Source organism: Echeneis naucrates, chromosome 15 (genome assembly GCF_900963305.1).
Source record: "Echeneis naucrates chromosome 15, fEcheNa1.1, whole genome shotgun sequence".
NCBI classification, from domain to species: domain Eukaryota; kingdom Metazoa; phylum Chordata; class Actinopteri; order Carangiformes; family Echeneidae; genus Echeneis; species Echeneis naucrates.
In genome coordinates this window covers 10,748,709-10,773,528 of record NC_042525.1, presented here as the reverse complement: position 1 = coordinate 10,773,528, position 24,820 = coordinate 10,748,709, and the positions used below count along the sequence as shown (strand labels likewise).

Here is a 24,820-nt window from a genome sequence, read left to right as displayed (position 1 = left end):
TGGGGATTGGATCTAACAGGCAGGTGGTTTTTGTGAGTTGTAAAAAATCTGGCCAAACTAAAAGCTGATGTGTCTCAAAAGACACATCTAAGCAAAGACATTTATCAGATTTGGCAAAGCAGAGTCAATGATCAAGCAGAAATTTTAGGAAAAAACTCTATCTTGTACATTCTCAGGAAAAGAGCATATTTATTTTTTCATTCTGAGGTTAAAGGGCATCAAATCCACCCTCCAAACCTAAACCTCAACAGGATGCTTCAACAGCTGACACTCAGTCTCAAAGTCACAGCCTTGGAGCAGTTCTCTGTAGCGTTCTTTGACGTCTTGGTAGGGCGGCATGGAGGCCTGCTGCTCAGTCAAACCAGGGAAAGTAACAGGCTTCTCATTGAGCAGGGGCTGCAGCCTCAGGTCGCCTCCCCCACAGTCGTACAGCACCAGGAGCAAGTTAGCTGCGTAGGGCAACATGCGGCTGGTGCGGAAGGAACGTTGGGCCTGTGTGGCGTAGTTGGTGGATGTCAGTGGGTCGCTGTCCTTGAAGAAGCCCAGCAGGGTGAGCAGTGGCAGGAGAGTGTCTGCATGGCCAATCTGGACTGTCACGGCTTCACTCACCTGCTGACCTGACCTGACATGTACAGGGCAAACTAGGACTCAGAATTTAACATATAGTTTCTGGTTTAACATTCAGTGCATTTACATGTACAGGGTTAGTCAAAATACAGCCACAGTTCGATTTTTGTCAGCCAGTCAGACAACTTTCTTTGTTATAGGGCATTTCATTTATTCAGCATTAAATAGAGACAAAAATCCAATTCAAAACAGAACCTGCAATCTGATAGTGATATCTGGGTAGACCTAAGTTTTTATACCAATGTTGTTTTTTTTTGTCAGCAAATGTGCATTTTAAAGCCCCATACCTATAACTTAGGGATAGGACACAAACTGAAGGCCGAAGGACAATAATTTCATTCTTCCCATTGTTTTTAGCCTGTCCATGATGTACGGACTCTAGTCCTTTCAACGTGACTTACTTGATCTCATCTGCTGCCTTGTTCAGTCGACTAAACACATCATGAAAGAGAATGCAGCTGGCCTTGCTGTTAATATCATAACCATGTCCTCTTTTCCAGAACTCCCTCAGGTCACTTGCATATTCCATAACCTATTGATGGGGAAAGTTCAAAGTTGGTCAGTGTGCTGTTTCTATATAGCGATTTATAGCAATTTATGTCAATCTACTAAGCTTTCATGGTCATTGGTAACATTGCCCCAAGCTGCCTTTTTCGAGTTTTAGCCTCAGTCCACAAGAGACAGAACATTTACTCTCTTGTGACTAATTCCCAGTTAATTTTTTAGAGATAAGTGTTGCAATATCTGGATATTTTTGGGCTATATCTTTGCCTTGTGCTGATTCAATAGCTAGTCTAGTTTCTGGGCCTTCTGTGTCCGATTGACCAAAATATCCATTTGATGAGCTGAGGTCCTTCTCTGAGCAACTCAAGTGCCATTTTGTTCTGACCTTGTGTTACTTAATTATAGTCCACACACAAAACTTGTGGAAAATAGAGATGCTGCCCCTTTTCATGCAGTGCCTCTTTATTTAACTTTATCCCTGTAAAGTCCAAGGGCTTCAGGGGTTTTGCTTGCTATGAATATGAACAAATATCTGCTCATGTGAAGAAGCACCCTGTTCCACGCTTGATGGTTAAGAGAGATAATAAATGAACTTCTGGCTGTGGAATAGAACATAAATGCCCAACCTGCACCTGTACAGGTGATTCTGAAATTTATGCAAGTGTAAATAGTGAATTAATGGTGGTGGAATTGTGTTTACTTTCATGTATGTCTGTCACATGGCCATGTCTTAAAAAGAGTTTTAAAGTTAAGTTTAACTGTTCAGGAACATAATCTGTTCTCTCTGCAATAAAACAAAACACATACATCACCTACTGACCCACAAATATTCCCTGCCAGTGCCATATCAGCTGTATTTCACCTCTTTTACCTTTGCATCATCCTCATCAAAGAGTTGACACCAAGGAGAGTTGACTGCTTTGATTGCAAATTCATAAGCACACAGGTTAAATGCAGCTTCAGTCATTTCTGCAGGAGAGAGTTGGTATAAAATGTTTAGTGGTGACTTGACAGCAGTTGCAGGCATTGAAGATGCTAAGAAAGCAGGCAAATAACATGCACTGGAAATAACTAGAAACTTACATATTTCCACTAGTCATTATTTTAAAATCTAGAGGCAATATACAGTAGTTGATTTGTAGTCGTCTAGATCCTAAAACCAAATCACCTATGTAGGCACTTACTGTGCCATTTTGAAGTCAGTTTAACCTATTTAATGCCATAAATAGCACAGCTTAGCAGAAACTGGTACAGAGCTTCAAGCAGTCCAATCTCAAATATGATCGCTGGGTTGTTCTGCACAATATCCTCCTCAACATGGATAAAATGCTTTATTTTAAGAATAAAGATTCAGAATTCACAGATCCAGATTGCCCTAGAATCAGGTGAAGCTAATGTCCTCGTTCTCTCTTTTTCTTTTTTTTTTGATGAAGTTTCAGTTTTCAACTCATCATTTGAGTCTTGATTCTCATTCCCTTTTATTGTTCCGAACCATTTTCATAACCAAAAGCATACAAATAAAACTATGAATAGCATATTCTTTGTTTGGACTTTTGATCACATACAGGGGCCTATATTAGACAGGGGGCAAACCTGAGCAGCCATTTAATAAAGTGTAAGCGACCCCTAACAGCTAACATTTATTCTGAGGAGTTTTAGCAATTATTAGTTCTTGCAAACAGCCTCAATAAGTAGTCTGAGTGCAGATAAGATAACCTTGGCTGATAAGACTGTGTGGGACCTGAAGACGATTTGCCATCTTCTCCTGGACCCTCCTCATCTCTGGCCCCTGCTTGAACTTGTCCACTTCTACGATAGCTGAGTGGTTGTTATCAACTTCCTGCACAAACCTTCTACACTCGTCAAAAAATCTCATCAGAGAATCGTTCACAGCATGGTCAAACTCCTTATCTAAATAAAAACAAAAAGGAAAAGATCGCACTGAAAATCCATCTCAGTTAAAATTCCCCGCAGTAACAATATCTTCATCACTATAGTTATACCTCTGATGTCCCACAACTCTGTCAGTCCAGCCTTGAATGACAGGGTGCTGTTGACACACCGGTGCTTTGAGCTGGTAGTGAATTTGATGACTCCACCTTGAAGCTTCTCCTCTGAGATCAATGAGGGGAAGAGCTTGGACATTCTGATGGCCAGATGCTTAAGATCATTCACGCCCTTTTGGACGAGGCGGCCGTCCATGTCCTCAGTGTACCACATCGTCCACTTGGTCAAGATCTCATGCAACCAGCTGTCTTCGCCCGTGGCATTGTGCAGGACAGTATTATAGAGTTGCCGAATCTCCTTGATCTTTCTGGTTGTGGGGTATCTTGTGCCATGCCTGATTATTGCACTCAGATGAATTTGTTGACATTCTGCCGATGCAGGCTGTAAAATGGATCTGTTAACAAAAAGAATGTCTTCTTTGAGGTACGGGTTTACTTCCTCATACCGTCCTTTTGTGTTGAAGTATTGGACAATGGCTGGTATATTTGGATCCTCTTCAATTGCTGTGAGTATAAACAGCATAAGATTATTGAAAATTAAAAAATAAAAAATTGTTGATTTCCAAAGAAAAGTCAGCATGATAGATCCAGGAGCTGGCTCAAAAATCAGCTATAGACAAAATGCTTCCAAGCCTCATCAAAAAATAGACATGGGCAGAGTCCACTTCTATTTGTTTAGCCCAGTTTCATCACAGCACAGTATGACCTCAAAAGTAAACCAGATATTTCAAGCCATCATTCATCGTCCTCCTGTAAAAATGACAAATATGTAGCAAATTATGTTATATTATTTTACAGTAGCATTATGAAGTGGTGTTATGAAGTAAGTGTGATTGGAAAGTCTTTTTTCTACTTTACTGTTGTTGGCAGAGCTTTCTGGTTTGACATTACTGTCCTTGGAATGCAGATGATCATCACAACTTCATTGGTTTCACTTCACAACAGCTTTCAGATCCAAGTAGCAATGACAAAATAGTCATCATTTATCTGGAGAAGTAAAATGCATCCATAGACAGAAGATCTTCCTTATATTCACCTCTCATTTATTTCTCCATCCAGTCTACATTGAACACAATAAGGCCTATTTTTTCTCTAGCATGTGAGTATTGGACATGATACCTATATGATAAGCCACTTATATATCAACATGCATAAAAACAGTGTGTAAGCTGCGATTTTGATGTTACAGGTTTCCGCATTTATTCTGCACAAGAAAATGGCCCTACTACAGTCACTACTGGGTTTTCCAGGAAGTCCTATTCAATGAACATACAATCCAAACACAAAGTTGAAAGTAAAATTTAAAGGGAAAGCAAAAGAAAGTATCTACTGATGATGTAGTCTGTTTGCAACAAAGCTACTCTGTATTCGCCAGATTAGACAGTGGGAGGGGAAATTATGCGCAATCTTTATTAAATACGTTAATGCTGAAAAGAAGCTATTGGAAATTAAGATGAGCCTATGAGGGGTCATTTGAATGACTCAGTGGCTGATCATTGAAAGCACCCGTGCATCAGTTAAGCCTGGTAAGGACCTAAAGTTACCTATAGAGACAGTGAATGCTTTGTCAGACAAGGCAGAAGAGAAATGCTCTCTGTGGCAATTCACAATTGACTAACTCAGTCATCTTATCTGATTGAGGAGTATAAATTGATCAGCTGTAGCACAGGAAGCTGAATTTCGATAAAATAGTAAAATTTGCATTAGTACAACTATACATTAAAATGCCAAGAGAAATTTGTAAAAGTCAGACAGTTTTATTAAAAACATATGTAACATACATTTCGACTACTTTATACTGTGATTGAAATGGTTTACTGTGCCAATTCTAGGGCTGCCATATTCAAGTTTTTTTTCTCTTTTTAATAAAAAAATCATATCTGCATTATCACATGTAGATTTGTATCAAGATTTGATTATTACTGTGTTTCTGCGTTTGAATTTATCAAAATTTAATTTGATGTAATTTCATATAAAATATAAAACAGATCTTTACACTGGGGTTTGACTATTTTTTTTCTACCCTAAAACAATGTCATTAACATTGTTGAATGCTATTCCATACTAATCTTGGTCAACCATTTCGAACACAGAACAATACAGTTTCATGTTGGCTTTCTGATATAATGATCTAATTGGTTGAATGAAAAAAAAAAAGAGTTTACATTTTGCTGAATGTCTATCTTTGTCTCCATTTGTGTAGAAAAAAAGATAGAAACCGATTTATAAAAGTAAGTCTTGCGCAAACCTAACAAATGGCTCCAGGTAATCTGGATTTGGCTCGTGCTGCTCCAACGCTGCGTTTTTTTTTTTGCGTTGTGCTGCATTCAAGAGCTCCTCCAGTGCTCCGAATCGAGCGCTCCTCTGGAGAAAACGCGCATTGTTGTGCGCGATTCTCCTAAAAGCTGCCATCGTGACAGCTCAGCTCGGAGGCGGGGTGCGTCGAGCCCCCGGATCCCTCTCACACCGCAGCTCGGTCGCAAGGGCACTGGGAGTGTTGCTATTTTTGCCGGATCTTTGGGATGGTGCTTGAAGGCATCGTGGATGACACCACGAAGGGAACTCCCGCTTCTCAACTCGCAAACCCACAACGCCGGACAGACCCACAGAGCCATCTGTACCACACTGCAGTGAGCACCACAACGACCGGAGAGCAGCACTCCATGAAGGTTTCCACTGAGAGGTAATCCCACATTTACTAACTATCGTGCGGGGAGCAGACGGAGGTATCCGCCAAGCCCCCTTCACCCCCCCCGTACTATCGGTTGGTTACGACCATGACTCCCAAATCTTGTCCAGACAACTGCTGGTTAATATGTCAAACCAACTCTGTTAAACTGTCGAAGTGTGCCGTGTTCCTCCGCCGTTTGGTGTATTTGACTGGGCCCCCTTTTCTGCAGGTTGTTTCATTAGAAAAATGTTCACCACCAAGCCTTCAGCTAACCAACGCGGGGCTGTTTTCCACACCAGGCTGACTGGCCCTGTGTTCAAACATTGTATCAGTTGACGACAACACATCTGCCCTTATCCTTAATCCCGTTTTCACAGTCATGGGCGGAGAGGCTGCCGTCCGCCGTGTGTCCCTCCCCGAGCAGCTGCCGACTATCTAAATATAATAATGATAATAATAATAATAACAACAAACAGGCGTTTAGCAGCTGACACTCACTGGCACACGGCCGACCATCACCCCCAAACCTCGCCACCTCCGACACAAGCCCGACCGCTGTAGCTAGGCGGCTAGCTAGCTAAACACCGAAGACGCTAACTTGCTTGTCTATTTTTAGGCTTTTAGCCCCTAAGCTCTTAAGCCACTAAACACGACGGCTGTCGGGGTCTTAATGGGAACAAAAGCGGTGCTTTTAGCCCGTTAAGCCCCCGGTGTCAGCCATGATTTTGATGTAACGTTGTCTCACAGGTGTGTTTACTAACGTTTCTGTGGCGGTGAGCCGCCCAAAATATGTTTTTGTTTGTTTGTTTTGCTTTTTTCCCCTCTGTGGCTTTCTCTTTATGATTGCCTAACCACAATCTAAACAGCAGTCTTCTGCCCTCGGCAGGGTCACAGTAAAGATCCTTTATTATTATTATTATTGTCATTATGGTTATTATTCACCTAAGAAAAGGTGACCTGGTTTTTCAGTCTTTGGATCCCTCTCTTCCCCTCATGGGGAAAGAGAAAAGGGGAGGGGGTTGGGGTTGATCACAGATGTGTTTGAACAGTTGTGTCTTTGGAAAAACACTCACACACACTCAGACAGACACACACACACACACACACACACACACACCCTGTACTACTGCATGCTGTGTGTGGCAGCTAACCTGAGATTGACTGAGGAGCCAGTAAGGCCAGGGAAAGAGTCAAAGCCAATATAGAGAGGTTGGTTGAAATAAACAAGGAGATCTTTATGGAAAGCAACTGGTGAGAAAACATCTTTCACAGACAAAAACAGGGTGAATGCAGTCTGTGTCAAGGCTGCGTAATGTTTAGGCAAGTCAATGGGATGTATTGTTACTACTGCGTCCAGCCCGGTTGCTGTGAAAACCTCATTGCCAAAGCAAAGCATGTCAGACCATCAACAAGGAAACGGCTATGTTTGACAAGCATGGCACTGGAAACAATGAATTTTCTGTCTGTAGGGCAGTTATGATTCAGCCTTGGAAAACTGTCCCAGCTGACAACTAAACTTAATAACTTAACAGGATTCGTCACCATCAACTTCCTCTGGACTGGGGTTGTGGGGGGGGGCACGTGTTCCTGTCACTCTGTGTGAAACAAGCCGGCAAACTATTTATTATTTGCAAGATTATTTAAAACATTTTCTTTTTTAACAACTCTAACAGAGTCCTGCTTCTCTGAGTTGTTTCTTCCAAAGCTAAAGTTCATTTACCATTAAATCAAGATGTAAATGTTACAGATTAAATAAGCATAACTCTATTGCATATGACTTAATAATAGTGCAGAGCGTCAGATGGTACTGATGTTTGCACTTATTTGTATTTGTCGTGTCCATTTTTGCAAACATGCAGACTTTTTTTTTTTTTGGCCAGATTGGAAGAAAATACCAAAACTGTGAGCCTTAGGAGCCTGTTAAAATGTTGCACAAGACCTGGATATTGACAAGGCAGGGCGGAGGAAATGAGGCTTGTTAATAGTTAATACCTTATTGTGTTATGAATGTTTCTTCAAGTGTTGCAAAGTGCCCATACCCATAAAACCCCCAAATACCAAACTTGGGTCGGCAACCTGTGGCTCTTTAATCCCTCTGCCGTGGCCCCCCGTGGCTTTGAGAAAATAATGTGACTGAATAATAGCTATTTCATTTAAATACATTTTATTCTATTTAGTTATTTTTTTTTCAATGCAATAGTTAGTATTCTAAAGATTTAGATGATCTTGGAACACAGAAATAAAAATTTTTACAAATATTTTGTCGTTTGAAATATGCGTCCCACCATGTTTGTGTCACTTGTTGCTGACAGGCTGGTGGTTTATTTTGAGCACTCAAGCCCCTGGTAATCTAAGGTAGGTTTTGTGGCTCCAGGTGGGTTTTGTTTGATGGGAACCACGCCCAAATGGCTCTTTCAATGTTGAAGGTTGCCGACCCCTGACCTAACAAAGAATTTCTTCACTTTCTAGGCAGAACAGGCTTGAGCAATGTACTCTTACGCCTACCAATTAAAAAAGGTATACAGAATTCCCCACGAGGGAGCACTTAAAAGCCTGATAAATGAGGGAAAATGGACAGGCATTACTCAGGGCACCTAAATAGGGAATGTTGTCCTTAACTTTGCACCCTGAGCGCAGCTTGGCATTCATACTCGGGACTGCTAAGGAGTACACACAGTGTATGCATGAATGAGCAGCTATAAATGTAACTATGTAATGTTTAAGTAACTGACGGCCATAGTTTACTGTGTTGTGGGCTATTGAGTGTTTGTTTGTTCCCATTAATATTTATTAAACCGGTAAGCAATTTTTTTTTTTTTTTTTTCAATTTAGAAGCTATGCTAATGCTGCCCCATGGATGTAACATGCTAATGCTAATTTATGCTAATTTGAAAATTTGCTGGGACTTCGCAGTTTACTGTTCCAATGGCTTACTATTGTTTAGTCTTTGGTTTATTATTTCAGATACCAAACATAAATTTACACAGTCCTACATTAATAAGAAGATCTTAACCTGTTCACCACTGTGCCTCATACTGAACAACAGTATAGTGAAATAATTGGAATTCAAACCTTTGCTTTATTTAACTCTCTAACCGGAGACTCATTGTAGATGAGCTGACACACAGTTATAAAGGAGTATTCAGCATTTCAGTCCTTTAATCTTTACAAAAGGTTTGCTAATATTTAACTATTGGAAACATCAAATTATTGTTTCCAAAGACCAAACATAGAACTGTCAAAATGGTCATATCAAAACCACATTCTGTGAAATTAGGGAAAAATGTGCCAGGTTAAATTTGTAACCTTATTGGAACAGTTCAACTAGTTACTAGTTCAACAACATGCAAATGTAAGGTTTGTTGACAATGTTTCTTACCTGGCCTGATGAAGATCTTGAGCTCTTGGTGAGATAACACTATCGCTTCATTAAATCTGTTGTTGCTATTGATGGAGATCTTTGGCAACTATCCGAATGTTTATTTGTCTGTTTTACCAACCTTTTTATATTCAAATAGGTTACCGGTCAAAACTGTCTCAGTAGGCAAATGGAAAAAAGTCTCCAATCTGTTCTTGAGATCTTAAGTAATGTCTTAAGATAAGAAGTCTAATGTGGCCGAGGCTATCTCAGTGGTGGGAGGGACGCTGAGAGACTTACAGGTGTCAAGAAAAAGTTGCCGGATTTCAAGTCAGAGCTGAGAGGAAACGATTGAACAAGACTTTTAGACTGGCTGTTATAACTATTGTAGTGTTGTGGGGTATTTAGGTGGATGGCGGAAGGACAAGGAGGAGGGGATGGTGCAGTTTGCTAGCTCAACACAGCCCACATTAATTTCCTTGCTGCAACACAGCTACCCCAAGGTTGGGGTGAGGTGAAAAAAAATGGCACTTTGGCAATTTTTTTTCGTAAGAAAGTTTTGTGAATTTGGCCCCAAGTGTCACTGTGCCGAAATTAGCGGATGACCTGGCGCTATGGATGAATGAAGGAGAATCCACGGCCAACCTCCATCGACGTTCATATCAAAGTGTCTTTGATACAGTAAAACCACCAATAAATCCAAAAGAGGAAGAGGATGACATGATGCTACCTCAAAGGAGGTCCAGGGATCACTAAGATCTTTAAGGGTTATTGTTCCAAACTGTTGAACGGATTACTAAAAAAAACCCAAACATAATTTACTTTAAAATAATACTTGTCATGTTTTAATCATCTAATTATAACTCCTAAAATAAACTGCTAGTAAATCATTTGCTTGAGCCAGTTGAAGGCAAGGTACATGTGTGAGTGTGAGCCCATGATCAGGCACCCCCACCACCACCTCATTTTCAGCCAAGAAAAACCCTGTGTATCTGCTTGTTGCCAGTATATTTGAACCTCAAAACTCAGACCACAGCTTAGGTATAATGCTATTACCTGAGGGCCTTCGCCTGTTTGTTGTTCTAGCATATGGTACTATAATGATAGTGCGCTCCAAAAGGCATTGATAATTTGATTTCAATCACAGACTTACGTCCACAGAAACAATGTGTAATGACTTTAATCTTGTTTCTGCCATAATTAGAAACACATGAAGTTCAACTGCTGCTCACATGACGCCCCAGTTTCCTTTGGCCTGCTACTGCTTTTTGGAAATCTAGGTTAGTAGCATTGGCACTATGATGTAGCCTATTTAGTGTATTTTAGTCATAATATCAAACGAATCGATAACAACCCCCATGGGAGAAAGACTCAGTGTTTAAGTAGTCTGTCATCATACTGGTCATAATTTTGATAGATGAAAGGAGCCACACAGAAATTTAGTGAGTTGACTTGAATTAATGTGCATGTGGGGTTCTATATAAGACTAGAACGTTCAAGTACATGAAAAATTTAGTGGCAAACCCATGTGGACAAGGGTGAGTAGTAGTAAGGAATTTTAAGTAGTGCAAGCTGCTGCGGAGACAAAGGTTGTGCGCTTTTGTGTTTTGTCTCATCTTTCACTTGAGCTGGTTATCCCCCTGTCCTGATTTGACTTGAATAAATGACTTCCCCTAGAATTCTGCATGCACACACACACATTGTTCATGAAGTTTCTCTTACTGTTTTGCATTGATTATTTTTGTTTTTAGGTTTGCCGAGGTACCCAAGCAGTCTAACTCCTGCAAACTTACCCCTGCCCTAATTTTTCTGCACATATTGGCCTAATTTAAATGCAAAATTCGGCATGATACTCTGTTGGGGCTAAATGGTGTAACATTGGCCAGTGGCAGGTCATTTTGTAGCTGTGTTTTTTTTTTTTTTAATAGGGAAACCCATGGAAATTACCGCAAAAAGATGAAGGTACAAAGTCTGATGGGAAAGAGACACTAATGGATACAGTAAGAAAAAGCTGAACTTAAGGGTCTTGTGAGATTTACTGTGCTATAATTTACTCAGCTTTTGTGGTTGTTTTGTGGTTGTGGTTGTGTTTAAGCTTCGTGGTCATGACTGAAATAGTGTTTATATTGGTCAATTATATTGACACTGTTTGTAGTTTTGTAAGTTACATCCAAAGGCTGATGAACTTCTCTCATACACTACTAGTCGAAAGTTTGGACACACTTTCCTACTTATTTGAATGAGAAAGTGTGTCCAAACTTTTGACATGTTCATATGTAAATTATTTTATATAACACATGAGCCTCCTTGTTGCAGGCTTTTGGTGATCATTCAAGAATGCTGGGTTGATTCAACCAATGAATAAAAAGCTGTTGCATATTTCTTTCCAAACATGCCATGCTGGTGTCTCTTGTCAGTCGACATACAATCTTCTGCAGTTCAGATGGTTGATGTATGAAAAATTCCGTTAAATGCTGTGTCTAGCACTAATTACTCCCTGCTGAAAACAAGTCCCCGGTGGACTATTCCACTTGTTATTTCTGTTGCCTGCACTATATTCACTTGCACGTTGGACTCTGGTGAAGATGTGTGCTGGTCCTTTGGGGCTGTGAAGGGCTGACATTCTCATTAGTGACTCATAATGCTGCATGTGATTTTTCTCATTAAGAGAACCTAATGTACTAGACATTAGTTGCTTTGGCATTCAACTCACCTCCTTCGAGACCTCTGCAAGAGCCATCCATGCTTTATGGCCTGTCAGATCTCTGCCCTTGGCCAAACACCTTGTTCTGTTAATTAACTGGCTGGACACATAATTGTTCTGCGAGAGCAGAGCTGCCATTGTCTGTATGATGAAGCACATTTGAAACAGATTTATTTGGCAGAGTGGACGAAATCATCTCAGTGTTTTCTGGGAGGTCAGCATAGTAGTTTTGGCGCATTTTGGTGTAGTAAAATGTTGCTTCTGAGCTTAACATTTCTTCTGCTTAAATAATTTGGGGATGAATAATAAGGTGGTCAAGGAATATAATTTCAGGGGAAGTGAGTACAAATAGGAAAAGTTTATTTAACATACTTTAACATATTATCAGAATGGATTTTTGTTTCCAAAAATTTCTGTATGTAGTTAAGATAAATTACATTGCAAAGAATCAATGTAATGTCAATCATAGGTAAAGATATAAAGAAAAGAGTAATTGAATTTTCCTTGATTTTAGTGTTTGTCTTATTTATCTCAATAATTAGAGGTTGCGTGTTCCTCTGTAGTAGGTGTAGGTTATGTAATGCACATTTTGAAGCTCCTGTTATGTTTTTAGCAGTCACAGATCCATTGACTGTTTTATCCAGGAGTGTTTTGATATTTCTTGTCAATGGATGAGTTTTAATTTGACATGGGCTTAGATACAGTGCTTATTCCAAGTAGTTTGATATTGCCTGGAGGAATTGTTCTCCTGACGTTGATATATGCTTGTTGTATGCTCACTTATCAACACCCCAGATATATTGATGGATATCTGAATCACTGTTCCCTGAGGTGAGGTGCAAGCTGAGTAATCTGGTTCAGTTTCTTAACAATATAAAACTAAACCTGCAAGCAACATTTAAAGTGTATTAATCTTTATAGTGCACAGAGAGTGACTTATCTGTCTTGCCCTCAGTGACAGCTGGGATCACAGGCATTATGTTTTCAGGTTGTTTGTATGCCCCATATCTCCCAGAAAGAATTAATATCAGAGTTAGCACAGCTGTACACTTGGACTCAAGGATAAATTGATAGAAATATGGGGGTTATAAGTCAAAGTCACTGTGACCATATAATTTTTTTTATTATTATTATTATTATTATTTTTTTTTTAGGGGGAGGGTTACTCACTAACTCGCACACAAATTGTTAATGTTATTTAACACAAGTGTCTAAGATGAAAAGTAATGGAATAACTCAGCAAGAGGAGATATACGTTATAGTTCCTGCAACTTGGCTTGGTCTAGTTCTTATTATGTATGTCACTTCATTATTCTTATAATACAGATTATGTTAATTCTCTTTCTATACAGCTGAATCAATGTGCCATCCGTAACATACATAGTTAATTTTTAACAGGAGTATCTCTCACTTTAACCAAGCTGGCCAAGTTGTGTAAATATTGGTCTTACATTGTCTACCTGTCGGGTGTTTGTAAAGGGATACAGGTGAGAATGTGTTGTTCCCCATTGTTGGCTTCTCTCATGAGAGGAAAACCTGTAAATGGATGCTTGTCTTTTAGAAGAACTTTTTCCCAAGAAAAGGACAACACCCTTAAGACATAAACTAGTGACATGGCAAACAAAGCACTTTTCTTTGTCTATTGTTTGAGTGGAAATATTATCTTAATCTATCTTTAATCTGACCAACATTGTTAACGGGTTGTGTAATGTTGTAATTGTTGAAAAATTTGACCATTTTGTCTCAACAATGTCATACAGAGCTAACCTGGTTAAATGGAACATAAGCTGTCAAATATGAGAACCATCATTGAAATCCTTTACAGCGCCAGTGTGTTTGCCCTTTTGATTAAAGCTGTGTACTGTTGCTACACTGGGGCACCAGCAGATAGCCTTTTTACCTGGCCTCCATGTTTGCCACTTTAAAAATTGACCTAATTGGACCTTAAGATAGCAAACAATTTTGTTCAATAAATGAATGATAAAAACTATAATTTCTTGATTTCTTTGAAAGTCATTTGGACAACAGTCCTCATGCCTGAGAAGCTATGGTGGGTTTTTTTCTTGGGAGGTGGCAGTTTTGTCTACTTGTCTCTTTGGTGGTTAGATTAACTCATATCCTGTTTAATGTGGTTGCTAAAACAAACTGCATGTGCGACTCATTATGCCCTCTGCACAGTTTTTGTTCTGCTATAATTACTGTAAACAAGTTTGGTATTAAATGACACGATTCTGCACTTGTCATGGACCCCAGGTGTATCGTGGAAACACTTGTGCTTGCAGATTTGTTTAAGCTCAAGTGCAGACATGCTGTTGAAAAGCTGTATTATGACATCTTCCTGTTTGGTGATTGTTACTGTTACCTAAGTGATAAACTTTTAGTTGCCATAGCTGCTGATTTGACTTTTTACATTTATCGATTGAATCTTAGCTTCATCTTGTGACGTTTGTTTTTCATCTACAATTGAGATGAAACAAAAACAGCTTTATTAATTGTGTGTGTGTGTGTGTGTGTGTGTGTGTGTGTGTGTGTGTGTGTGTGTGTGTGTGTGTGTGTGTGCCCATGTGTAGTACATATCTTATGTTTTGAGCCTCTGTATGGTGTAGCTATGTTTGCATCCCAGAGATGTTCTGTTTGGTTTTTACAAAGACAAGTTGCTTTTTTTTTTTTTTTTTTTTTTTTTTTGAGGGCCAAAAAAACAGAATGGAAGGAAAAAATGGGAGATAGTTGACATAGCAGTTGAGTGTGAGAAAAGTACTGTCAATCAATCAATAGGCACTGGTTCCTGAACATGCAGCCAGAAAATGGAGAGGTGGACTCGAAAGAGAGTGGCGACAGGTCAGGAAAAAACATCATCCTCTGTGTTCTATTTGATGATGATATTAAAATTTACTCGAGCATTTGAAAAGCTCAAAGAAACTGAACTGTGGAAGGGGCAGGGGGGACTCAGAGAAATCCCAGAGTACATCTGACCTGCTATTTACTTGAGTAAGTGTTGAGTGATTGAGTGATAACCATCTAGGAGAAACTTGTAGCAGTGACTTTGGCCTGTATTCTCATTGAAAATTTCAGTACTTGAATTGACTTTCCACTTCTGTTCCAAGGCTGTTCAAAGCTGTTGCTGCAGGAGTCATTTAGTCTGACTTTTTGGCAGCTGGTGGATGAGCGAAGGCTTGCGTGTTTATTTGTGTCTGCTTGACATATTGTTGCTCTTGGGTGGGATCGTTTCGGGATGATGTCATATGTGTTAAAAAACCCCTAACCCCAAACTGTCATTATATTTGTCTGTCTTTTTCCACTGAGCTAATTCCACAGCTAATTTAGCTGTATTGCTCACATGGCTGATGTCATTTTCAGTTTTTTGACTAATAGTCTTTCATATAAGTTTTTTTTTTTTTTAATCTGCAGCAGCAATCCCTCTTACAGCAGAGACAGATCTGAAAGTACTACACGGAACAGATCAAAGCCAAAACCATTCTGAGGAGAATTATTTCATCTTGTTGCTATTGCTCAACCTAGATGCTTCCGCAGCTCTGCAATAATAATGTGAGTTTTGTTTTATTTTGTTTGTTTGTTTTCAGAATTGTTGGCTATATTCAGGCAATGTTATAGCTGTGTAATAAGACATTATTGACTTAAGTTGTTTGAATAGTCATTTGGTACAAAAAAAAATCACATCTTCATTGACGTCGAGTTGACTTGTTTAAAATTTTCCTTAGATTTTGAAAGTCCAAAACCCAAATGTATTTACTTAATTATTGTGCAGTATATTAAAGAACAATAACAAATATGGGAACTCTTTTCAGTCACTTTTTGCATGGAAAACGACAGTTTTTCCGACTCATCAACTCACAATTTCAACCCAACAGTAATGAGTAATTGGCTTCAAGCTATTGCCAAGCTAGTGGTTTACTAAACAACGTGAAGTCTAATCAAGTCTTGAAGGCTGGGCAATGTTTGGAAGAATGTTCACTTGCTGCTGGGTAGGGATTGGACCAAAAGACTGGAATAATAATCTTGTGATCTAGAGCTGCTTCAATTTGTGACTGATTGATTCATTGATTGTAGAAGCTGCTGCTAAGAACCTTAAACAGCTCTTGTCAGACAGCAAATGTTTATACCACTTAAAACTGGCCACAGTGGAAGGTTGAATAGCTGTAATGCAAGGAGTAATAGGAGGAGAAATGAATTCTGTATATGTCCTGGAAAATTAAATGATTTTCCACCCCAAAACCTCGATGCTTGTAGCTTTTGACACACAAAAAACCTAACTCGCTGTATAATATAATTTTCATCTAAAGCAGTATCATGAACAGCATTATAGAATTATGTAAAAGTGAACCTTGACAAATGTCTCTGCAGTTCTAGGATCATCTGTTTGTGTGTGATGATGTTGATGTAAGTGTGTACTTTGACATTTAGTTAGAAAAACACGAGGAAAAAAAGCCCCTTCCTCAACACTTCAACACTGCAGCTAAATGGACAATGTAAGTCCACAAGTTAAGAGCTGGCCAACAACGAGTAAACAAATGACAATAGAAAGCCCCACTCAGGAAATATACACCTCTGCTGAAAATGAAAGCTTTTTGTGCTTGATCAATGTCACATCTACCAATCCTGATGTAAGGGGGAAATAAAAGGATTTCAATCCTTTGTCTAAGGGAAGAACTTCCTCTATTTTGTATGAAAATTCATGACCTTGGGCTGAATCATTTCCAGATTTTCTTGTTCCGCTACTTCTCCAACTTCACACAATATTGCCCTAAGTTGGTGTTTTGAATCTGTATTCCTTCTGGCAGAAATATTTTATAGACTGCTGCTTGGTGAACTTGTACTAGTTAACCTCTACACACAAGGTCAGCACTGTTGCACACACAGATTCACAGGTTGCAAATGTTCCACACGACAGGAATCTTTATTGTCCTGCAGTTTGAAGTTAGAGCCACTGAGAAGTATATGTTACAGTAGTTATTTTCATGTGTAAATTAGGCTGCAATAACACACTATTTTCTTCCTCTTTATTCCACTACCTAAATTGGTATCTGTTATATTCCTATATTCAGATACCTGTGCAAATGCAGGTTAGTTTATTGTTTCCAGGATTAGTTTGTTTTCCCATTGGCAGTTCCACTAAGTGGGATTATTTCTTCACCAAGCACACTGTAAGCTGATTCATGGACCAAAGGTCTAAGCAAACAGCTGACTCAGTTATGGCTAATCTTTGATCTGTCTCAACTGCACACTGTTAACAGATTGAAACGAGTACTCTTTGTCTCTATTACCCTTTATCTCCTCTAAAGCCTGTTCACCTTTGCACTCTTCACACCATGTGAAGACATACAGCTGGGTTATCACGTGGGAAACAATGGGGAGTCTCATGCTGTGCTATTAGCATGCTATTATATACTTATTTTCACACCTCCTCAATAGTGTTTATATGCTACATTAAAATCCCAGGGTTATAGGGTCAAATTGAGCTCCAAGCCTCAGTTAGAATAAATTTGGCACCAGGTGTTGTTGGAGCTGATCCATTTCCTAGCCCCTTTTATCTGGTACTGTTTAGCTGGCTTGAATGAACAGGCATCTAAGTAGATCCGAGGTTAGGCTTGCCAGTGTATTTAGCTGCTATTGGCCTGAGCTGAAATGGCTATGCTGGGGCCTGACCACTGGCTGCTGGCTGATTGCCTCTTTCCAGGGGTGGGGTTGGCTCGGTGCTCAGCACTGACCTTCATTCTGATTTATGAGTTCCTCCTGGCACTCATTTTCCCCTCCCCTCTCCGTAGTAGATAAGGACTTTCTTCCAGCTGTACTTCCCACTCCCCCAAACATCAGTATGACCACCCTGTGTTTCTCACCAACATCACAGACTATAAACAAATGCATGATATGTAGCAGATGTTCGTTCATCTCCTGTTGCACAGACTTATCTTTGTCTGACTCTCTCAGTTGTGCTTATCACATGATTAAGCTCACTCAATATACTTTAGTTTCTTTTACCGTCTATAACTTTCTTACTCCTTTAGGTTACCTTGGATCTATTAATGCGGTTTTGAAGCAGACAGCACTACACACTCTTCTTGTTTATGTTGACACTCATTTGAGGAGATGGTGGTGTATAAGAGTTAATTGGATCTTGTGAAAGGTTTCCCTGCACCGAGGATCACAGAGGGGAAACCTGTCGATCACTTGATTCCTTGGTTTGTTATTACTGCTTGAAACACTTTAAAGTGATGTTAATTATTAATCTAAATAAAGATTAACTGGTATTGTCTGTGATTTTAGTCCCAAGTGCTGCTTTTTTATTTAGTCACACTGTATCTGAAGATTTCTTAATTTCGTATGGCATTGCATTTCATAAGAGACTTCAGCCACAAGACTTCTGTAGCCATCTTTATTATTATGAATCATGATTTTTATTTAGTGGAAAACGTGGAAGTAGTAGTCATCACAGCAGTCTGATTCAGTGTTTTCTTTTTCCTCTTAACAGGGTGCAGGGTGGCAGAAAAAAACTGATGAGGTGACTACTAAAAGAAGCCATTGTGGTTGAGCCGCTGGCTATTGGATCCATTTCTGTGTGACACCAACATCATTTCAAGAGGAGGCTGGGGGTCCCTCTGGGTGCAAAAAACACCATGTGCCAAAACTGGAGAGGACTTCCCACTACCCCATAAGACTGTCAAACCTCTTGTGATCCTTCCTCTCTAATCTGAGGACTGTGCAAATCCTCTACATTGCCCAAAGGCAAGGATGAAGAAGGTGTCAGAATGGTCAGCAGAGGATGTCTCTGAGTGGCTGAGCAAAGAGGGAATGCCAGAGTATATAGACGCCCTCCATCAGATGGATGGCCGTGCCCTGCTCAGGCTCACCAAAGTAGATTTCAAAAACCCTCCTCTTTCGTTGGTGTCGTCAGATGGGGGACAGCAGATGATGGATCGACTGGAGACGCTGCGGATAGAAAACCACATGGAGACTCACAAAAATGGTCATGCAAATGGACATGTTGGTGGGCTACCCAATGGGACTGGTACACCCCACAGGAATGGCACACTGGGCAGTAAGGAGATGGTCCACATCCCCATCCCTACATCTGAAGTAAAGCGCACCTCATTTCCTGCTGAATGGAGAAAGACGAGCGTGGCATTCTTATATGCAGTGGTGTGTTTTATTGCCACCACTGTTGTCATTTCAGTGGTCCATGAAAGAGTACCATCAAAGGAGCATACACCACCACTGCCTGATAAGTTCTTCGACCTGTTTGACAGGGTGGAGTGGGCCTTCTCCATTTGTGAGATTAATGGCATGTTATTGGTGGCACTCTGGTTGATACAGTGGATTCTACTCAAGCACAGGTAAACATTCTTATTGTCTTCTGTACAAAAGCTCATGTTTGGCTTTTGTATGAGCTCAAGCTAAGTGTTTATATTGTGTTGTTAATTTTCTTTTTCGTTTTGTTTTTGTTTTTGTTTTTTTGTTTTTTTTCTTCTTTCTTTCTTTCTTTCTTTCTCCAGGTCAATTATTGGCAGGCGGTTCTTTTTCATTGTGGGCACACTCTATATGTACAGATGTATTACAATGTACGTCACCACTCTGCCTGTTCCTGGGATGCACTTTGAATGCTCGCCAAAGGTATAATACATTTATTTCTCCCATGAAAACAACAATGCACTCTGAAAAGCTTCTGTCTTACTTAACTGCTTTTCAAACATATGTGCTGAGATGGCAAATCCAGCAAAAATGGAAGCTCCTTTTGCAAAGTCCTATTTCCACTAACCACTATTTGGGAGGTGTTCAATCAGGTCTTCAATAAGGAAGTACCTCTTGTTGTTTCTGTTTTTAAATAATTATGCAAACATCACAAACACACATTATTTTAATTTGACATAAAGTTGATGCAGGTATTAATCAATCCTGTTGAATGTAGATGACACAAAGTGCAAGGTGTGTGTTGTCCAGATGTATCTTTGCATATGCAACTAGAACATTCCAATAACGTGAGAAAATATGCAACAAAACATTGCTCTTGCAACAGCAGTAGTTAAAATGAGTAAAGTCACAAACAATTGTGACTGCAACCAAAGTAGGTAAAGCTGTAAATTTAAGGGGGGAGGTTGTGGAAAAAAAACAACTCTGATCATGCTAGATGGGTGCTGAGATTCTGGCTTCAATGAACGTACCTCTTCCTCTGCAATGATGCACCATGGCATCAAATTTAGGCAGTTTTTTTGCATTGTCATGGTTATTTTTGCAGAAGTGAGAAACCCCCCCCCCCCGCCTCCCTTGCACACAGCATCATAAAGTTTCATAGTATTGAAAGCTGCATGAGTCATTCCTCGTGCAGTAAAGTTAGCATTTCCACTTTAAGTTCAAATACATTTTGCTGTTTATGCAAATCTGTATGTGCAGCTATACTCTGAATGCAGATGTTTAGCTTGTATTTTTACACCATTACTTAAATTTATTTGACAAAGCATCAGGGCTCCTGTGTTCTCTGTAACGGCTCTTAAAATGAGATCGTTGTACAACATTTGAAGCAAAAGTAAGACAATTTAATTAGTGATGGAAACATTTCTTAAATGATATACTTGAAAAATATTGTAGTTGGGAAATGCATATGCAATTTGTTAGAATCGCAAATGCAACAGAAAAGTAATTTTGATGTAGATGTTACATTGCATGTGATTCCAAAATTAACTTAAAAATGAACTTAAACCATTGTCATTATGGCAACAATAAACAACACATAGTTTGTTCATTCAAAATTAATTCAGTTGAACGTGGCTAAGCAGGACACTTCAACTAATTCAATGACATCACATGATTTTACAACAAGGGTATAGTCAGAAATGTTACTGACAGGTTGAAGTGTCTCTGTGTGTGGAGAAATGTAAGGAGCCATATGATTGGCTGATGAATCTGTCAATCAGAAACATACATTTGATTGACTTCCTTATCAGCCTTTATCAGCTGACCTGCGACGTCAGGGCAGTCTCAAAATTCAACATATAGATTTTGTAAAATCACATTCAGCAATTCGTATGCCCCGGGAATTTATATTACAAGTGTGCCTCAAAATTATATCTGTGAAGTCCAAAAAACTATCAAACAAATCATGTGCATTTGTGAAAAGCCCCACGAGAGTTCATTCATTAAGAGACTTTTTACTCCATAGCTTTAAAACTTGTTGATAATCTTTAAAATACATATGCGTGTTGTGTGTTTTTCAGCTTCTTGGGAACTGGGAGGCACAGATGAGAAGAATAATGAAGATGATTGCTGGTGGGGGATTATCAATCACAGGTTCCCACACCATGTGTGGAGACTATTTGTACAGTGGCCACACTGTCATGCTAACATTAACGTACCTTTTCATCAAGGAGTGTAAGTTTCAGTATGTCTATATTAAGCAGTAAAAATTGACATGTACCTTTTTTTTTTTTTTTTTTTTTTTTTTTTTTTAAATAACCTTACCTCAAACACCTGGGTGAGATTAGTTGTCAAAATGGTGAAGTACACATCAGAAATGGTGACTGGGTTCTTAAAACGTGTTTTTAAAGAAGTAAGCACATTCTTAATAACAGCTACATTTGCAGACTATCAAATCAAATAAATTGTTATTTTTAAAAATTGCATTAATGTGAATTTACAACATACTTGATCACATCATATAAATGTATTTATATAGCAGAAAATTATGACAAAGTTACTTCAAGGCACTTTACATACAAAGCAGGTTAAGGTAACCCTACCATGAGCAAGCACTTGGCAACAGTAGCAAGGAAACATTTCTTGAGATATGTATTTTCAAAACAAAATTTGAGATTACTGCAATTTCTTGATGCTTTCAGTTTCTCTCTGAAATCAAGACTTTTTGACTTTGCATCGCTTCTCAACATGGACATGCACCGTGGTGCCCTACTCACTCACACACCTACTAACACGTTTTTCACATTTTGCTTGTGCACCCAGTTGGTTGAAACAGTAGAATCCCCTCTTCTGCTATGTCATATGGCCCCACAATGCATGTCTGCATTAGAGTTGGCTCACCTGATTGATGCAGCAGTGACATCTAGTGGTCATGAACAGTTTAGTCATCACTTTTTGAATCCAAATCAAATATTCCTCCATCAGTGAGCTTCAATTCAACGCCCTTGAGGTCAATACTGTTGAGCATCTGGAGTAACTTCTACTTTCTTTTTTTTTTTTTTTTTTTTTTTTATTTGCAGACTCCCCCAAGCGATTCTGGTTATATCAATGGTTTTGCTTGCTCTTAAGTGCTGTGGGAATTTTCTGCATCCTTCTGGCCCATGACCACTACACTGTGGATGTGGTGGTGGCATACTTTATCACTACACGCCTCTTCTGGTGGTACCACACTATGGCCAACCAGCAGGTACGTCATTTAACAATATAAGTGAAAGTGAAGGGTGAAGTAATGGTACAGTGTTTAGTCAGTGCAATTTCAACGACCCTGGTGAAATTACATTTATGACTTCATTTTGAAGGAAATTGTTCAAAATCTCTTCATGTTTTCAATGACTTCACTAAGAGTGCTCTTTCCTGTGGTTGCAGTCACTGAAGGAGACATCACAGAGTAACCCATTCTCCAGGGTTTGGTGGTACAGACCATTCAAGTACTTTGAAGAGAATGTCAACGGTACAGTTCCTTGTAACTATCAGTTGCCCTTTTCATGGAGAACATTGACATGGAATCGAGGTGTGAAATACAGCAGATTGGATATACAGTGACACCTCATGTCACCGCAGGGCAAGGACCATGACTCTATAAGGCTTTGTTTTTTTTTTTTTGTTTGTTTGTTTTTTTTACCCATGGAAGATGGCACTGTTCAATGTAGCGCTGTCTTTTCACATCCAGTAACAGACATATCCCTTTCAAAATGGGAGAATGGGTAGCACTGTGACCCACCTAGTACTTTGTTTCGTTTTGTGTATTTTTTTTTTTTTTTTGTCTTTACCTTCTGGTAGTATTTGCTAATATGCAGCACTAATTTATATTTGTTTTGTGTCTTTTCCTCTTCATTGGCCGCATAACAATTTCTGCTTTTGTAGCAGATCTGTAAAGCATTTCAAGAAAGAAAACTCAAAGTTTTACGGCCGTATAGACTCAGCACAAAACAATAGTTAACGTCTTCATGTTCTTACAAGATTTTTAGTGCAGAGTGTCAATCAAATGCTCATTTGATTACCAAAATGCCATAATGCCATTTTCTTTTTGATAGCAAATTACTTTTTGTAAACTGTCCTTGCTAAAATGAGTCAAAGGTGCAAAAAAAATTTTCTAAGTATGTCAAACTTTATTTTTCAAAAAACAAATGATGTCCAACAAAAGATTTTTAGATTTTTACCTTTTTCAAGATGGATAACTGAGAGCATAAGAATCTAATATGGTATAACATAACTCCAGTGCCTTTCTTAGCTTGATTGTAAAACAGTTCAAGTACTATGTGTCTTGCATCTCGCTGCCGTGGGTGTGATCGCGTCACGGTTTAAGGTGGTACTTAGTTAAGTCTTGTTCCCATGAATGTAAAAACAACTACGCCAGCCTTACTAGAAGATTGGTCTTCCCAAAATTAAGTGCAGTGAGTGAAATGTCCCGTTTATTTATTGATGCTTTATGATGTCAGTTTGTGCTTTGTTGGTAAATGCTGTTCTAACAGAAAATGACTGTTAACTGTATTTTTTAATGTCCATAATATTTCATTTGTACTAACCAGTCTTTAACCAGCACCAGCCATGTTTCAAGACCAATCAATGACACCACCATGTCTGCTAGTTTTGTTTTCCACCCAAATGTTATATGCTAAACATTGCTGCCTAATTGGAAATTGTGTAAGAAAACTCTCCAAGGAGCAAATTGTTCTAGACCTGGGCACGTCTTTGCTCAGGAGATGATGAGCCCTGATCTTGTTCCCCACAATGAGTCCCAGTTCAAAATCTGATTTATCCTCATTGCTGTCTCTTTTTTTTTTTTTTGGTAACTTTTAAATAACAAGATGAATATACATTTCTTGTGCTGAGTTTAGGGTATATCAAAGTGGTAAAAACAGAGGCTTCAGGCAAAGTTTCTGAGCATATCTGTAATGAATTTGTATGTGTTCTGTAGAGTTGGTCTTGTACTAAATCCAGCTGCTACCTTTCAGTTTAAAGACTGTGTACCTTTTCCATCATATGATGCCAAAACTCTTCCTTCTTCTAGAAGTAGCAAACAGTTGATGTGGACCTTCCATGTGGGGAACAAACTGAAGCATGATGCACAGAGCTGGTTGTATATTTGGGCATATGTGTGCAAACTTTGATTACCATGAATGTGAAAATGTGTCCTTATTGATGATCCTAATCATACGCATGCACATGTTTTCTTTGTGAATGAATTATAAAGACCGGGTATTACACAAATTCCTCTATAGGGAAAAGATTGACCATTATGTGAAGCTTTTACTTTCAAATTGAACAGATTGTTTGTTGAAAGATTAACTGCACTAAGCTTTATATTATATAACTTCTGGAAAAAAAAAATCATAATAATGAGATTATTTCAACATTTTCAAAGGGAAGAGATGTGAGCTAATGAAGCTGCTGAGTGTTCGTGTTTGAGACAAATTTCACTCACTTCTTCGGGACCTTGTCCATTCATTTCACCAGGTTCTTAGTTTTCAAGAGCACAGTAGGTTAATCACATGCGGCCATATGTTTTGTTTTGTTTTCTGATTGGAGTTCATGTTTGTCGTCTAATTTGCCAATCAATTTGGAATATTAAATTGTGTCCAAGAAATAAGTTTATTCTAAATATTTGTCTGTAAACCTCTCACACACTTTGCTTTTTTGTTTGTTTTATTTTGTGTGTGTGTATGTATAACACACATTTGTAAGATATGATGGAGGATTACTTGGGATGCTTTTGAATAAATCTCTTAATAAATCTTTACTCTGTA

At 39.0% G+C, this 24,820-nt stretch overlaps 2 protein-coding genes across 3 annotated transcripts; one reads left to right on the top strand and one right to left on the bottom strand.

Moving 5' to 3' along the window:
- Positions 1 to 237: 237 nt before the first annotated feature.
- On the bottom strand, positions 238 to 5,752 carry LOC115055792 (multiple inositol polyphosphate phosphatase 1-like). Its single transcript, XM_029521814.1, has 6 exons — positions 5,605 to 5,752; positions 3,135 to 3,641; positions 2,848 to 3,042; positions 2,003 to 2,100; positions 1,029 to 1,159; positions 238 to 622 (listed from the first exon to the last, which is right to left on the bottom strand). Exons 1-6 carry the CDS (start codon positions 5,750 to 5,752, stop codon positions 238 to 240), a joined length of 1,464 nt encoding a protein of 487 aa, XP_029377674.1.
- Positions 5,613 to 24,820, top strand: sgms1a (sphingomyelin synthase 1a). Of its 2 annotated transcripts, XM_029520975.1 has the most exons (7): positions 5,613 to 5,820; positions 15,279 to 15,416; positions 18,358 to 19,219; positions 19,379 to 19,496; positions 21,095 to 21,248; positions 22,094 to 22,260; positions 22,440 to 24,820. In XM_029520975.1, exons 3-7 carry the CDS (start codon positions 18,618 to 18,620, stop codon positions 22,614 to 22,616), a joined length of 1,218 nt encoding a protein of 405 aa, XP_029376835.1. In that variant the 5' UTR covers positions 5,613 to 5,820; positions 15,279 to 15,416; positions 18,358 to 18,617; the 3' UTR covers positions 22,617 to 24,820. The 2 variants fall into 2 exon arrangements, with proteins under 2 accessions (XP_029376835.1, XP_029376834.1); XM_029520974.1 differs by lacking the exon at positions 15,279 to 15,416.

Excerpts from the sequence above, each read along its gene's own strand:
- sgms1a (XM_029520974.1), top strand. The coding sequence starts at position 18,618 with ATGAAGAAGGTGTCAGAATGGTCAGCAGAGGATGTCTCTGAGTGGCTG. Across the intron at positions 19,497-21,094 it reads ACTTTGAATGCTCGCCAAAG|CTTCTTGGGAACTGGGAGGC; the intron begins GTATAATACATT and ends TGTGTTTTTCAG. Across the intron at positions 21,249-22,093 it reads GTACCTTTTCATCAAGGAGT|ACTCCCCCAAGCGATTCTGG; the intron begins GTAAGTTTCAGT and ends TTTTATTTGCAG.
- LOC115055792 (XM_029521814.1), bottom strand. The coding sequence starts at position 5,752 with ATGGCTCTGTGGGTCTGTCCGGCGTTGTGGGTTTGCGAGTTGAGAAGC. Across the intron at positions 2,101-2,847 it reads ACACAGTCTTATCAGCCAAG|AAATGACTGAAGCTGCATTT; the intron begins GTTATCTTATCT and ends TCTCTCCTGCAG. Across the intron at positions 623-1,028 it reads AAGGCAGCAGATGAGATCAA|GTCAGGTCAGCAGGTGAGTG; the intron begins GTAAGTCACGTT and ends TGTACATGTCAG.